Genomic DNA, 16,931 nt, shown 5'->3' with positions numbered 1-16,931 from the left:
TTCCGATGGTATACCAACATATCTCTGGTTGTACTGATCCATTTAGTTTTCACGGCAAGAATACTGGGGTGGGTTGCCATTACCTTCCCCAGGGATTGCATTTAGTCTGACCTCTCTGTCATGACCTTCCCATCTTGGGTGGCCCTTCACGGTTTAGCTCATGGCATCATTGAGGTGCTCAAGCTCCAGCACCACAACAAGGTAACGATCCTTTGCTGAAGACCAGGTATATTATTTATTATAAAAAAAAATCATATTCCAGATCTGAATTATTTAACTAGGTATTTTATTTTCACTGATGAAGAGTAACTGCAGTAACCAGGCCAAGTAGCTGTTCAACTTTATATTTATTTATTTATTATTCACATTTCTATCACCGCCCATCTCCCCCTAAAAGGGGGACTCTATATATTAGTCTAGAGATTTTATTTTTCTTTGCTATGTTTTTCTGAGCATGGGGCTGCAGCAAAGCAAAAGGAAGCAACACTGGATAATGGTAGTACAGTGAAAAAAACCCATTAAAACATTTGTATTCCAATAATTTCAAAAACATCATGGATTCTGGCTTTTTAAAATACAGGAATACTTTTAAGACGTGTTCTCTACAAGTAAAAAACATGAACAATGGATATAGGGTACAAAGAAATGGAAGGTCTATTTGTAAAGAAAACAGTTGAAGAAGTATATTCTTTAGTAGTAAGATATTTAGCATCACTTAAGAAGTATATGAAGAAGTCTCAATAGAAAACTTGATTGAAATAAATGACCATCTTATCTATGCTGATTTAAATTATTTTGACTGAAAACAATCCAAGCTAAAACAGAAGAATCTGACTTAGGAATCAAAACTGCACATTATCTAGAATATAAAAACACAATTAGAAGAGCAAAATACAAAGATACATGTAACAAAGTTACATGAGGTTAATATCCAAATAAAAAACAGTTAAGGCCATCAAATAAAAATGCTGAATCTTTATAAATGTTTTGATTCTGGATTCAAGATATAAAATATTCAAAACAACCTCAGTTCTAATGCTTCAACTTTGGTTGTAAAGACAAACACAAATAAATAGGGAGCTCATGCCTCAAATTATAACTCCTAAATATCTTCCACATCTTCTCATAAAGCCCCTCATGTTGATGTGTACTGAAATGTAATAGCCATTGGCTCATAGAAAATTCCTTCTCCCTACAATTTGGGGAAACTATACTGTTCTAGTAAGTTATAGACTGCACAGATAACATATAATAGCAACATCCAAAATAAATGTTCTTTCTAAGCAGATACTCAACAAACAATCACCATTCTCATTCATTCTTGGGTTTCCGAATGGACCAATTTTTTTCTGTATTTCTTGTCCTATTTCCACCCGCGTATACATGTTTCTTAATAAGCACAATTTCCCCTAACTCAGCCTTGATTTTTCCATCATCATTTACAACAGTGAACATGAAATTATAACCAACTATGACTTCCTACTTTCATATGCACCACAATAATTTAGATGACACTAATTCCTACTTTCTGACATGTTTTATGCCCTTTCATTCATTATTGTTAACCTTTACTTCCATATATGTACCCATCGACCCCACAAGATCAAACCATATTCATTTATATATTATATAATTCCCTTTTCTCTTAATGGCACAAACAATATATCTATTTTCTCTTATTTCATTAATTCATGCTCTTTACCAGACTTCTCTTACAATTCAAGTCACAATTATTCATCAGCCACAGTCATCCTCAAATGGGTCTATAGACCTCTTGCCACTTATAATAGCTTCAGTTATCTGAGGTTTTCACATAAGCTTTTTTGTAAAATAGAAAAGGCAAAGCCTTAGTTGTGCCCATGCCACATGCTACTTTGTCTGCTAATCACAAGAGTACTGATCCAGCTTGGCCCATTTCGGCAGGAGGACAATCAACACTCAGTTTTCCCCTATAATTCACACTATGCTACACAAGCTAGGATCTTTAAATTAGAAATTACCTCACAAGCCACCATACTTTTCTTGCATACCACCACATAGGACTTAAATGTATTGACAAGCTCTCAATATAGACAGTTTATTTAATATTAACCTAGTTACTATTTAAGTGAAATCATTCTCTCCAAAAACATTTTATTTAATCATCCGTTTGTCTCTTTGGGTAGTTGCAGAAGATGAATTGATAGCTGTCTAAAGCATTCCATTATGTTAGTGGGAATATTCTTAATGTAAAGTAACTTTTTTGTTGACATAAAATTGCAATATTGCCTAAAATGGGATGGATCACTTGAGCAAGCGTACAATTCAGACTAGGTTTTGAACTTCACTCATCATCATCATCATCATCATCATCATCATCATCATCATCATCATGTCTTCCTTCCAAATGTGTTCTTCTTTAATAATTATTTTGGTATCATGCACCACCACCACTACTACAGAATTTTGGTTGTATCCTTTCCACAATCTGTAGGTAACTCAAGGACAAAATTGCCCTGAATTATCAACTGATTTTATTTCTTAATTTCATGCAATTTGATAAAAATAGTTACTGTATCCATCTTTGCATCTGATGTGCATTTTCCACTGTGCTGTTATATCTAAGTAAATCAGTGTTAGCTGAGAGTTTCTGTGATTTCTGAAATGTTGCCATTCTAATTAATGTATTAATTAATATATTTATTGTAGAGGTTAAGTAATTATCTATTGAGTGCTGTGTCATAGTTCTGCGGACTGGACTGCTTTATCAATTCAGCATATTTTGTAGGTATGGTAGTAGAGTTCATGGAACTTTCTCATGCTTGAGAAACCTAATGCCTACAACATTACACCTTCCCAAGATATAAATCACAAAACTATATGCATATGTCATACTTTGCAATTAATTAAATATTTTCTGGAAAATTAATATTTTTAATTTTGTTTTTATAGGCCATATGTGTTGGTTCAGAAAACATGCAAGTAATGTATCCTGCTATCTTTGATCAGTTGTTAGCTTTTGTTGAATTTTCCTGTAAACCACCACAATATGGACAGCTAGAAACAAAACACATTGCCAATGCAAAATACAATCAGGTGAGATATTTTAGTTGTTTTGCTGTTAAGAGCATAGATTGAAAATATGCTTAGCTTTGCATGAATTTATAAATATCATCATAGAACTGAGTTTGGGCAATATTTATGTTACCAGCTAATTCAATAAATATGTAAAGATACCTGTATTTCAGTTCTTTCCTTTTTTTCCCTGTCACTTTCCTACTGTGATAATTAAATTCTACTAAGTAAAGAAATTACGAAAACAAAAATTAAATATGTCCTACTTAACAAAGTTGGTTTAACTAACTTTGCATTCCCTTTTGCATATGTTTTCTTTTTAATACTTTATTTTATGAAACTAAACCATAATGCCAGTGCTTTGAATGCATTTGCACTACTAATAATAAAATTCAGCCAGGAGAATGAGACATCGGAATGTTGATAGGTAATATGTATATAAATATATTAATTTTTCCTTATTCTGTTTATTATGCAACACAATGGAATCACTGTAGATACAACTGTTTGCACCGGTGAGTTAAAATTCTTTAAAGATCATGCTCAGTATTCTTGCTTCATAAACTGCAATATTGCATGTGCTTAAAACTGTCTTTAATTCAAAATGTAATTGCCAGTTCAACGTTCTATATATGTGTGGGACTGGGAATGTCTTTTAAAACTTTTTCATGGATATTTTTCTTTTTGGACTCTTCAAACAATGTGCATGCAATCAAACTAGGTCCATTTTTCTTTTATACAGTCTGTTTCTTTGAACATATTGACATCCTAGTGCTTTATTTGTTTGTTTGTTTGTTTTAGGCAGAATGGGTAGCACTGAATTATGTACCATTTGCAGAGAGGTCTTTAGAAGTTGTGGTAGATCTGTACCAAAAGACAGCTTGTCACAAGGCTGTGGTAAATGAAAGAGTCCTTCAGAATATTATCAAGGTAAATATTTTATATAGATTTTAAGGTTACTTTTTAAAATGAGCTGCGTTGCTGTTTCCCAAGTCTGAAGTTGGGTTGTGAAACTTGTGTGAAGCCCTAAGAGTGATTTTGTTTATTTTTGCAGTTATAAGATTATTTCAAGAATTACTGCCCATATCTTTGTTCTTTGAGAAACCAGTTATTCTGGCAACCATCAGTGTGGATCACATTTAGTTATTTGTTTGTAACCCCTTACTGATGGCAAGTATTGTCATTTGGAGGATTTCAAGATAGAGTAATCAAAAACAACACATAGTCTTGTTTTGAAATTATTAATTTAATTACCTTTCATGGGGAATGAAATAAAATCTTCAGTCAGATGGCATATAAAGAATAATGAACCTTGCAATTCAGAATTCATTTGAGTATTTATTTTATCTGTGGTACAAACTGTATAGTAATAAGCAGAATAAACTGACCAAATTGTTAAGATGTCTTAAGTCTTTTTGCTGTTTTATAAAGTTGAGGTGAGGTGACATAAAAGCCCATTCACACGTACAACTGACAAGTTTAATATGAAGTATATTCTTTCTCTTAGCACTCTTTATGTCTAATAATACATGTATAATCTGTCAACATAGAGAATCACATGAAAGAAAAGCCATGGACACTGTAACAGTTAGTTAGTATGTGGCTGCTAGTTATTCACATCCCCCCTTCAAACTTTGCAGGTATTTCCCAGAGCTGCACAGTGGACAACCAACAGTTTGTCTACCATATTTAGGGAATACCTGAAAAGTAGTATTTGAAGTGTCCACCTGTGTAAATCAGTGAGACTGTATGCACTGAATGGCATGCCTATTCAATTGAGATGCCTTCGTATCAGTAGTTTCCAGGAGGAACATGAAATGCCTTTAAAGATTCCCCAGATTTCACTGATTTCCATGAATGCTGTATGTTGTGAGTTCTCATCCTCTATATCCATCCTATGCATTTAATTCAAGCTAAAGCTATTGGTGGCTTTCCTTTTTGCCTGTAAGTGGGATTTAAAATGAAAGTACTGCTGAGCTACGTATGTTTCATATACATTTGTCTTACTGAAACTGATGTAAATATAATTTATTTTGGCAGACACTGAGGATGCCTCTGAGTTTGAAGTATGCTTGCCCTTCAGAAAGCACATGGAAACTGGCAGTTTCTTCACTCCTTAAAGTTCTCTCAATTGGGTTACCAGTTGCAAGACAGCATGCTTCCTCTGGAAAATTTGACAATATGTGGCCAGAGTTAGCCAACACTTTTGAAAACTTTTTGTTTACTAAAAGGTAAAGTGTAACTGTATAGTTGTGGGGGAATGTAGGCAGAATTAAGTTCAACTAATTTGAAATAGAATACATTTATTATTTATAAACTGATATTATAATTTGAAAACTTTTCCACATTCTGCCTTTGTATTAAATAATGACAGCAATATTTGGAGCAATATTTGTTTTTGGCTTGTTTTTTTCATCCGTTGTAGCTGGGGTTTTTTTTTCATCCTATTACATTATATTAAAGTCACTAAGTAAGAGAGGAGTCATCACTCAAACCCATTATATCTGCCAACCTCTAACAAGCTTCTTACTAGAGTACTGTAATTAAAACTCGTCTTCCTACCTGAGGGCCTTTCCCCCCTTGATACTGTCAGAAAACTGTAAGTCTTACTAGATGAGTTCCCTTATATGCAAATTACAGACATACAGTCTTTCTCCACAAAAAGTACTAAAAGGGGGCTGTGTTGCTCAATAAACGTGTTATGGATGTGGAACTGTAACTGATTTAGGCAACGCTCCAAAACTGCCAGTGGACCAGTCCATAAGGTACATTCTAAAACTTGCCTCATACCTCACAGAATTGGTTTATTCAGAGCATAGAAGAGGCTTTACCCTGGCAAGGTGCGGTGCCCTTCCGTCAACAGTGCTAAAAAGGAGATACAAAAAAATCTCCTGTCCAAAATAATTGTGCCCCTGTGGGGATGGAGAGGTAGAAAAAAATGAGCATGTGCTACTTGCTTGATAATACTATAATAATGTACAAAGTATCTCTGTTACACCACAAGTACTGGACTTCCCAGGTTGTCCCACACCTTCCTATGAATCTCTTCTATTATCTGACAAGAGCTCCACCATAATGTATAAAGAAGCAAAATGTTGTATGGTGGCATGTAAGATCAGGAGGATGTTGGTTCCTTCAAAATGTCACCAATAATTGTTCTTTTTTCCTCTGACTGTTTTTTTCCCCCTTTCTCCTACGCTCCTGTGTAATATGCTTCTTTCATGCATGCTTTTTATCTCTGCTTAGAGATAAAAAGAGTTTTTTTATTCATTTTTTTATGAACTGATACTTCCTTGTTTTACATATTATCTAGTATATTTTATATAGGTTAATTTTGTAATGATTCTAGTTTTATCTTGATTTTATCTATTTTATCTGATTTAATTTGCAAATTATATATTATTATAGCTTTGACTTTTTTTTAGTTTTGGTTATTGGTACCATGGCAGTTTTAACTACACCTGATTAGTTTTGTATGTTTTCCCCTCTTCATCATATCATTTTTACAAAGCTTTTTATATTATTATTCTATGGTGATCTTTGGCGATAAGTTTTAACATGCTTCTTAAAATATTAGCAGATGTATTTATGATTGCAGGTGGCATTATTGACTAATGTGTTGAAACTTATCGCCAAAGATCACCATAGTAAATATGCATAAAATAGCTTTGTAAATTGTAAATTAATTTCACAGTGAGAATCTCATAGTGCGTTCCAACTTGCTGAATTTGTTAAAGTTGCAAGGTATTATTTAACCATGGTTTTTAGAGAGGTCAGGGTTTATAGAGCTTTTGTAAAGATTGGGAGAAGGTTTCCAAGATAAGATGTAGAATGCCCTCTTCCAGTTAGGTGGGCTGATGAAATATGTTGTACTGGGACAACAGCAGTGGTAGTTTTGGGGAGGTAGGAGAGAGTGGAAAGAGAAGGTACTGAAGAGATGTGTGGCCCAACCAGTGAAATATGCCATGCTGGGACATTGGCAGTAGCAGCTGAGAGGATCAGAAGCAGACAAGCCTATGGGATAGGCTGTGCTTGGGAGCTGCTGAGGAGAGGAAATGACATGCACCAACTTTATTCAACCCATAAGAATCGCTCTGGGATACCTGCAGGATTTATTTTCACTAAAACCCAGAACAATAAAGATACTTTAGGTTTTGTTCCTACTAAATTGTACCCGATCCATAAAGGTTTGGTTAACTTCCAGAATGCCATATGTTTGTTTCAGGTTTGAATCAAAACACATTTTTCTGTTTCATGCACATCCCTAATTATTAATTCAGCATTCAGAGGTATGAAAAGAATGTGACTACTTAAATTAGATTGTGTAGCATGGCTTTTTTTCTCATCTACTTACTGTTTCTCAGGCAGGAGCTGATCGTTGAAACAGCTTCACCACTGACTCACAAATGAGTCTCAGCCTCAGTTCTCCATTTGTAAAACAAGAATGTAATGGATTAGTTATGGGCTGTAAATCTTTCATATACTATAAGGCCTAATTAAAATCATCTTCACATAGAAATATTTACTATGGTGAAGGTACTGTGTCTTCAATAGTTTCTCAAACTGGTTTTTCAATCGCTTAATTAAGGCTATTTTTAATTCTTTTTCAGTTCACCTCCAGATAATCTTTCTATTCAAGAGTTTCAGAGAAATGAAAGTATTGATGTTGAAGTGAGTATATGTTTCTTAGCATCCAAAAATATAGGCCTCATATTTACATTAAAAAATCTTTCATATTGGTGCAAATATGTATTATTGTAATAATTGCTAAATTTGTGTAACAGTATAGATTTCGCTATATTGGTCATGTTAGTCTACTTGCAGAAGACTTGTATCTACATACTAAAGTGGCCAGTATACTCCAATTTGCTGACATCAGTCATTCAGTAATTTCATTTAATTTTGCAGTTTGTGCTTTAATCTTGTTAGGAGCATTTTGCTAAATTAATATGTTAAAACTTTGTCTTTCATTTGTTATAGGTGGTACAGCTCATCAGTACAGAGATATTGCCATATGCTAATTTTATTCCCAAGGAATTTGTTGGTCAGATTATGACTATGCTTAATAAAGGTTCAATACATTCTCAGTCCTCTTCATTTACAGGTATGTCAGTCAAAAGATAGAATATACGAACACACACATACATATATATATTCCATTCAATCATGTCTGATTCTCAGAGACTGCCTGGACAAGTCCCTCCAGTTTTCTTGGCAAGGTTTTTCAGAAGTGGTTTGCCATTGCCTCTTTTCTAGGGCTGAGAGAAATTGACTGGCCCAAGGTCACCCAGCTGGCTTTGTGCCTAGGGTGGGTCTAGAACACAGTCTCCCAGTTTCTAGCCTGATGCCTTAACCAGTACACCAAATTGGCTCTCATAAAGAGATATATACAGGCACAATAAAAATTGAGTGAAAGATATTTAATATGTGGAGTAATAGTGTGCAGCATTCAGATCTGAAGCAGGTAGGGGTGTGCTTTCAATTTGGCATGGGCTGAGTTGTAGCTCTAGGCTTAATTTTGTTACTTATTTTAAAGACATAACTTTAGCTATTCTTAGGCACTTGCTTTTTTTTAATGTTTGTATTATATTTTAAGTAGTTTGTGTCTTAGTAGATTATGACCTTGATTGCAACAACATGGACATCCACTTTCTAATTGTAGCTGTTTGGGCTCAGAAAAATATGTGCTTGAATTAAGGAGGCATTAAAAAGGTGGCTGACATGTGGCCACATAGCTCCTTAAAAATGTGCCTTTTCCTGTGCTCACACAGCAGTCATGTTTTAAAAAATTCTGTTTGCAATCCCAACAGTTTTAGTTGCTTTTCTTAAAAATTAAGTTTTAGAAGTATGTACTTCTACTTGTAGATAAAACTTAAGAAATGGAGAATTGAGTGGGCCCTTTGTCTGTAGAGTAGCAAGTCTGACAGTGCAGTTACTAAATACTCTTGTGTAATTTTTACTTAAGCATACAGTGATACAGGTTTGATTAAATAAGTGATTACTTCTGTGTTGAATTATCTTTATTTCCTAAAAGAAGGTAGGAAAGAAACTGATAGGATAAAGTCATGTTTAAGTCTCACCATTATCACAGGAATTAGTTATATCTCCTTTAAGCTATTGATTTCAAAAGAACTTGACACCCAGCTAAGTTTCTTTGGAACACTACCTGTTAGTTGAAAAGATAATTCTCTAGAATAGTTGAACAATTTAAACTGTTAAAAACATAGATGTGATCAAAATTGCCTAATCAAATTTACATTAATCCTTTCAGCTTATATATTTTATATACTATCCCTGATATACCTTGCTCTGATTTCACTATGGATATTTTGTCTTTCTTTAACTGCCCCACTATTCATTCCTCTAACTACTTTTCAAATAAATTCTTAAGACAAGGATGCTTTTTGATTTTGACAGAGGCAGAAATAGATATTCGTATGAGAGAGGAATTTTCGAAGATGTGTTTTGAAACACTGCTTCAGTTTTCATTCAGTAACAAAGTAACAACTCCTCAAGAAGGCTACATTTCACGAATGGCACTTTCTGTTCTCTTAAAACGATCTCAAGATGTGCTTTATCGTTACATAGAAGACGAAAGACTAAGTGGCAAGTGTCCACTTCCACGGTATGTTCAGTGGCTTTCTTTGTATTCCTTTTCTTACTAAGGCTATTTATTTACTAATGATCAGCTAGTTAATTTTAGACCCTAGTAATCTGGAGTCCCTTTGGGCAAACGTATTACCCAATAACAAAATGATTTGCCAACCCTGGTTTTAAAGAAAGAAATATTGTCAGAATATACCATCATGATTGTAAGAATAAAATAGACTTTGCTTCCCCTGCTAAATAAATTTACTTGACAATAATAAGCACACAAAGAATTTTCAAATTTTTAAAAGAAAGATAATAAAAAAAGAACACCTGTAACTTTGCACATACCTTCCCAGCCGCCCTCTGGCTATAAATGTTCTAAAAGAAAAAAAGGGAATGTTATAGCAAGCAGCACATTGTTCCAACTCTTTTTGCCAAGCTCTGAACTTGAAGCCCTGTCTTAATTGCACCATTGAGTTCTGTAAGCCTTTGTTGTTGCTGGGATTCCAAACAATGCCTACCAGCACTTAGATTTATATAAAAGCCCTGTAGATAAGATGGCTGTGAGTTGGGCAGTCAAAAGCATTTGCTATTACATATTTTAATTATCATATATAACATCCCAAACATAAAGTTAATTTTGGGTTAGATTACCTTGTTCTATTGATTAGTTCATCAATACTAAGAATTTCTGTTTTAATATAAAAAATTTAGAATTTCTGGCAAAAAATGGTGTTTTGTAGTAACAGTAATTTAGTTAGAACAATCCTTTTTTCTTGCTTTATCATTACATTGAAAAAGTATTACTCTAATAAGTAATGACTTAGTTCTATGTAATATTTGACTGAAGTTTTTAATGTTTTTTTAAGCTAAACAAAGTTTTGATTTACCTAAAATCAGAATTTAGAAGAAAAAAGAGATGCTTAAATCTGAATGATGCTAATGTCCTACGAGAAGTGTTGACAAGACATGCACAGTAATCCTTAGATTATACATTCTGAAATTAATGTAGGCAGCTATCCAAAGAGTATCCATTTGCATCCCCCCTCACTTTGGACAGTAGATTCCTAGGCTCTAACAGAAACTGTTTTTGAAATGTCTATACTGTAGTTTAGAAAATGAAGTATCACAGGGATTTCTGTCTTAAGGTATAGCAGCCTGAAAACTCTGTAAAGCAAAAAAGGCACAAACAAACAAACAACAACAACCCCTTGCTGCATCTCTCTTTACATAGCCAGAGTGCAACATTTCTAGAAACAAATATGACCGGCAATAAACTGTCACTCTTCTGTACCTCAGCCACCCCACCCCAGGTTTCTCTGTTTGTCCATCAAAACAGACACATGGCTGAGCATGCTAAGAATGCCTTGCACTTTGGGGAGACAAGGAAGGAGGGTTGCCCTTTAGGTTCTTTTCCCCCAAAATTACTTTAGTAGTTCTGCAAAGCTTGGGTTCCCCCTCCTCCCCAGCATACTTATGTCTCACCATTTCTTCTCAGCAAGCTTGTTTTGACTACATCCTGTGGATGCACACTTGCTCAAGTAGTTGTTAGTATGCACAATGAAAACAGAAACGTACTTGGCTAGTCTTATTTTCCACTGTTTTGTTGTTTTATACTTTACACTTTTTTACACTGTTTTATTTTATACTTTAACTGGATTCTCTGAAATGACCGATATTCTGAAAATAAATAATACATTGTGAAAAGTAGATAAAAGTTTTTGTTTTAATTAAAGTACAGTTAGGGATGTCAAGAAATGACAAAAATGTGTTTTACAAAATCAAAGTAATCAGATTTTGATTAAACTTTCTGAAATTTTAACTTCACATCTTTTCTTCCCTTCTCTAGGCAACAAGTTACAGAAATAATATTTGTTTTAAAAGCTGTCAGTACTCTCATAGACTCTCTTAAAAAAACTCAGCCAGAAAATGGTAAGTAGTATGTTCTTATGAGGCATGACCTATTATTGTGCTTTACCTTTTATTAATTATAGTCCTGTAACATAAAGGCAAAGACTGTTAAATTTGGCTTTGCTAGTGTAGATCTGACATTGTAAAGTGCTTCATGATTAGTCATAAGTTGCAGTTATTAAGAGGTAAATGCTTTAGAATAAATTCATATTTATTCAGGTTAGCAATTTTTTCCTGTTGCATTATCTACTGTAAGATTTTGGAAGATTAAACTATTTATTCTGAGTAATTCAAGAGAGTTGAGTATTATTTTAAATGTTTCTAAGATAGAATTTTAAAATATACCCTTAGTGAAGGATAATCAATCATACTCAAATTGGCACATGAATAGATTTTGTGGGACTAAATGCAGATATATTACTTAAAGTGCTTTTGAGTTGCTTCCCTTATTGAACATGCATGAAAGTTATAAATGTCAGTTTTAGGTGTCCTGAAATAAATTTAGCACAAAATGCTTTATATTTCAGTCTTAGTACCCTTTGAATCATTTTTCCATAAAGATAATGCACATTTTGAAATTGTCGCCCAATTTATTTTACCTTTAATCTCCAATTCTGTACAGTCTTGTTTTAACCAATGCCAAATCTTTTAAAAGCTTTTTTTTTTCAAATGACACCATGCTTTGACCTGAAATACTAGAAACAGATTATCAGATCTGTTTAACAACAGATTGTTTCATCAGTTCTTAAACTGTAAATATTCTATTTTATTTATTTTTTAAAACATGACAAAAACATTAACAGCCGTTCCTGATGAAAATTCTTTGGTAAATAGCAAGTCCTAAGGCAGTTCACTGGAGCTTGGTCTTGCACAGTTGAACTATGATCAAGGGAGAATGGGTACTCAAAACTGTTAGTAATGTACATGTGGGTCTTAGCAGAATTGTGTGCACAATTATTAGGCAAGTTGTATTTTTGAGGATGAATTTCATTATTGAACAACTACAGTGCTCTCGGTCAATCCAAAATGTTAATAAACCTCAAACCTGAATATTTAAGAAAGTAAAAGTGAGGTTTTGGCTTTCTTGGGAACGTATCTATGTGTGCACAATTATTGGGCAACTCTTAGTGTGCAGAATTATTATGCAACTACATGAAAAACGAAAATTCCCCCATCTCACTCGTTTATTTTCATCTGTTAAAGTGAGAATAATAAACAACTCAAAATTTACAAATAAACATTTCTGACATTTCAAACAAAAAATCAGTGACCAATATAGCCACCCTTTTTTGCCATAACAGTCATAAGCCTTCCATTCATGGAGTCTGTCAGTTTCTTGATCTGTTGACGATCAACTTTTTGTGCAGCAGCAACCACAGCCTCCCAGACACTGTTCAGAGAGGTGTACTGTTTTCCTTCACCGTAAATCTCCCGTTTGAGAAGGGCCCACAAGTTCTCAATAGGGTTTAGGTCAGGTGAGGAAGGGGGCCATGTCATTATTCTTTCAACTTTGAGGCCTTTACTGGCTAGCCACGCAGTGGAGTACTTCGATGCATGCCTCAAAGCATTGTCCTGCATAAACATCATGGTCTTTTTGAAAGATGCAGACTTTTTCCTGTACCACTGCTTGAAGAGAGTGTCTTCTAAAAACTGGCAGTAGGTTTGGGAGTTGATCTTCAACCTGAAAAGGTCCAACTAGCTCATCTTTAATAATACCAGCCCATACCAGTACCCCACCTCCATCTTGCTGGCGTCTGAGTCAAAGTGGAGCTCTGTGCCCGTTACTGATCCAGCCACGGGCCCATCCATCTGGTCCGTCAAGAGTCACTCTCATCTCATCAGTCCATAAAACCTTTGAAAAATCTGTCTTCAGATACTTCTTGGCCCAGTCTTGCCATTTCAACTTACGTGTCTTGTTCAGTGGTGGTCGAGTTTCAGCCTTCCTTACCTTGGCCATGTCTCTGAGCACTGAACACCTTGTACTTCTGGGCACTCCATGTAGGTTGCAGTTCTGGAATATGACAGCACTGGAGGATAATGGGTTCCTGGTAGCTTCACGTTTGATTCTTCTCAAATCTTTGGCAGTTAATTTGCGTCTTTTTTTCTCAACACGTTTCTTACGACCCTATTGACTATTTGCAACAAAATGTTTGATGGTTCTGTGGTCATGCCCCAATATCTTAGCAATTTTAAGAGTGCTGCATCCCTCTGAAAGACTTTTTACAATTTTTGACTTTCCAGAGTCAGTTAAATCTCCTTTTTTGGCCCATTTTGCCTGAGGAAAAGCTGCTGCCTAATAATTATGCACACCTTGATATAGGGTGTTGATCTCCTTAGGCCACACCCTCCCTCATTACACAAATACACATCACCTGATATGCTTATATCCAATAAGCATTCAGGTTTTTACAGCTTGGAGGTGGAAAATATGCATAAAAATGATGATATGGTCAAAATACTCACTTGCCTAATAATTGTGCACAGTGTATATACAGGCAAGACGCAAATGGCCAAATGTTCACAAGTTCCCATCAGACACCTAGGGAAACCAAGAGTACAGTATGTGGAAGAACAAGAGCTGATAGTTAATAGACCTTCCATCAAGATAATCTCCAGCAGTTCTTACTTATTTCATTATCTTGACCAATCTTCCAGTTAAGAATTACAAGAAATGTAAAGGACTAAGAAGACCTACAAACCAACCTTTATCCAAATTTAAACAATATTAGTAATACTTTTATTTTTGTGGTAGTGAAAAATGTTCTAAAAATCTCATAAATTTACTTTTTGTTACAGTTGATGATAACACGTGGGCACAGGTTATTGCTCTGTACCCAACGTTAGTAGAATGTATCACCTGTTCATCTTCAGAAGTCTGCTCTGCTCTCAAAGAGGCATTAGTGCCCTTTAAGGACTTCATGCATCCACCAGTATCCAAGGTACAGAATGGAGAGTCATGACCAAATTTTAACACTTTTTAAAGAAAAATGCATCTATTACAAAAAATGTTTATTATGACTTGACACATCTCTAATAAATCTCATATGACTTGTACTTGGTAAGCAGCGTTGACTGCCTCTAAACTGTACTAACCAGAACTCTGTGATTCATATCAAGCTCGCATCTGAATCTGGGGAGCGGGGGGTAAGAAGTACAAGCCTTTGACTGAGAAGAATCCATTTTAAAGTACAGTACTTGCTACAGTAACTTGAAGTGGTGATTGAAAAGTGGACTTATGTATAGCTTATGTATTGTGGATGACTTAATGATGTAATTAAGGAAAAAAAATTGATTTATTGAGTTTATTAGGCAGGTGCTTTACACCTTTTTTCAAGTACAAACTGTACTAAAATTTTATGCAAGATGGTACTGTAACATTCCATATTATCTGTAACCAGCCTTTGTAAACAAGGGGAAGACGTAATGTGTGTATAATAAATCGTACAGTTCTGTAAAAAATTTGCATTTATTATTTAAATTATTTTTAAATATTGATAATGTTTTAAGGCTTGAAAATATATTTATTATATTAAGTTGTATGCATTTTTACTTAATAAGCGCATTCATATTTGAGCATACAGGGTTTTTTTTCCTTTTTTGGCATATTTGAATGTATATTATCTGTGGCCAATGAATAATAATTTTACTAACAGGTCATGTGAATAAAGATAGTGGCAAACAGTCTGTGAGCTGCTATACTAAATTAATCTGCATAGGCAGAACATTGGTGTGTAGCACTCAAAACACTACCATACCTCATTTCATGAAGTAATTCTTTTACTGTTAGCCCTCTCATGCTACACTTTTTAAAAAACTTATATTTGAACTGTATATGTGTTTTCTTTTTGTTTTGATCCTAAACAGCTTTGAACACATTATTTAATTATAACTAAAGCAAGATAATTTCAAGTATCAGCAATATTTTACTGTATGTCATTGTCATTGTTTCAATTATCTTAAGTGCTTTGTTTTGTAATGTCTTTTCAAACTGAAGAAAAACTGTTCTCTTTGAGTATGCTGTGTGTGTGACACAAAGAAAGAAGTGTATTTTTGAAGATAGTTTAGAGATACAGTAAATTGTCAAAGTACAATTGTTGTTTCCCTTTACTTATAGTCCAGTACCATGGGGTTAGTTTTTATAAAACCATTTTGTCATAAAAATTGTCCTATTAATATTATATACATTTTAATAGACATGGTTTGATATCCTAATCATACTGCTACAATTATTTGGCCGGCTTGAAACAGTAACTATTTCAAGCCATGCAGATATTTCAAGTCACTTACTTTTGTAATACTCTGGATATTGTCACAAATACTGCATAAGTAGATACATTTATAAGTTCTGTTTTTTTTTTCCTCTTAAGAATTTCGGTGAAGAAGGCAAAGATGTATGAATAAAAGTCATTTTTATTGCAATATACCTTCAAAGATAATTTCAGTGAGAGTTTTAAGTTATCTTAAATAAAGAGGTGCCCTGAATTTAGAACAAGAGAATATGATATATGCTCCCGGCAGCATTGATAGCAAACATGTGGCTCCTAAGGCAACCTTGCAAGAAGCACTCTGATGTAGATTCCATACCCTGCTCCTAACTACTTTGCCTCATGACAGTCAGCATCCCCTAATAACCAACAGGATCAGTCTGTATTGTTTCCTCCCAGTTTGCTTAAAATGCCAGTCCTTGTGAGGGCCATCTTGGAGGTCTCTCTCAGCTGATCCTTTTACATCTGAGCCAGAAAGAAGAACAAAAGAGCAACTCCAGATTAATTGTCAGCGTATTTCTATTCAAAAATAGGGAATCTTTAGACACAACAACCCATAGCACATACTGTAGTGAGTGACGTAGCCAGTAAAAGCAGAACAGACTTGGGCTCTGCATATATTGATTGGTTCAGATTGTACTGGTTATTAAATCACAATGGAAAAGTTAGTATTTTCAAATAATTTCAGTTCTGAACATGGTGAAGCATAAACTTATGCAAGTTCCTTGATCAAATGTAAGAACTTCGGCATGTTTTCTTTCTTATGCAATAGAAAACTATATTCCATGAAAAAAAAAACAGGTCTCTATGTGAACAGGTGGGCTGAATTATTTCAGGGGGCATGGAAGAGTAAAGAGCTATCCTTCCCCTCAGACAGGTGCAGGTAAATTGAAAGCATCAATAAAACTGGTGCTTTGGGGAAAGGGACTTAGTTGAAACTCCAGGTTTGATTGCTTTAGCTACCATGCATGCATGCATTTATTTAAATTTATGTCATCACCCATCTCCCCACAACGGGGGACTCTGGGCGGTTTACAATAAAATAAAGGTAAAAACATATCCACCTAAGTTATAGTTAAAAATATAGATAGGAAATTAGCCTGCCAATCA

At 34.5% G+C, this 16,931-nt stretch overlaps 1 protein-coding gene across 2 annotated transcripts in view; it reads left to right on the top strand.

Moving 5' to 3' along the window:
* Window positions 1–15,647, top strand: part of MON2 (MON2 homolog, regulator of endosome-to-Golgi trafficking) — a 60,912-nt gene extending 45,265 nt beyond the window's left edge. The window contains exons 27-35 of one of the 2 annotated variants that reach the window (XM_063309268.1): window positions 2,932–3,075; window positions 3,552–3,569; window positions 3,856–3,984; window positions 5,095–5,285; window positions 7,665–7,725; window positions 8,035–8,158; window positions 9,472–9,679; window positions 11,495–11,577; window positions 14,353–15,647. In XM_063309268.1, coding sequence (XP_063165338.1) covers window positions 2,932–3,075; window positions 3,552–3,569; window positions 3,856–3,984; window positions 5,095–5,285; window positions 7,665–7,725; window positions 8,035–8,158; window positions 9,472–9,679; window positions 11,495–11,577; window positions 14,353–14,516 — 1,122 coding nt within the window. In that variant the 3' untranslated portion in view covers window positions 14,517–15,647. The remainder of the gene's footprint in view (window positions 1–2,931; window positions 3,076–3,551; window positions 3,570–3,855; window positions 3,985–5,094; window positions 5,286–7,664; window positions 7,726–8,034; window positions 8,159–9,471; window positions 9,680–11,494; window positions 11,578–14,352) is intronic. The other variant, XM_063309269.1, reaches the window with a different exon arrangement.
* Window positions 15,648–16,931: the final 1,284 nt, after the last annotated feature.

Source organism: Candoia aspera, chromosome 7 (assembly GCF_035149785.1).
Source record: "Candoia aspera isolate rCanAsp1 chromosome 7, rCanAsp1.hap2, whole genome shotgun sequence".
In the NCBI taxonomy this organism is placed as follows: Eukaryota; Metazoa; Chordata; class Lepidosauria; order Squamata; family Boidae; genus Candoia; species Candoia aspera.
This window is presented reverse-complemented; position numbering and strand designations above follow the sequence as displayed.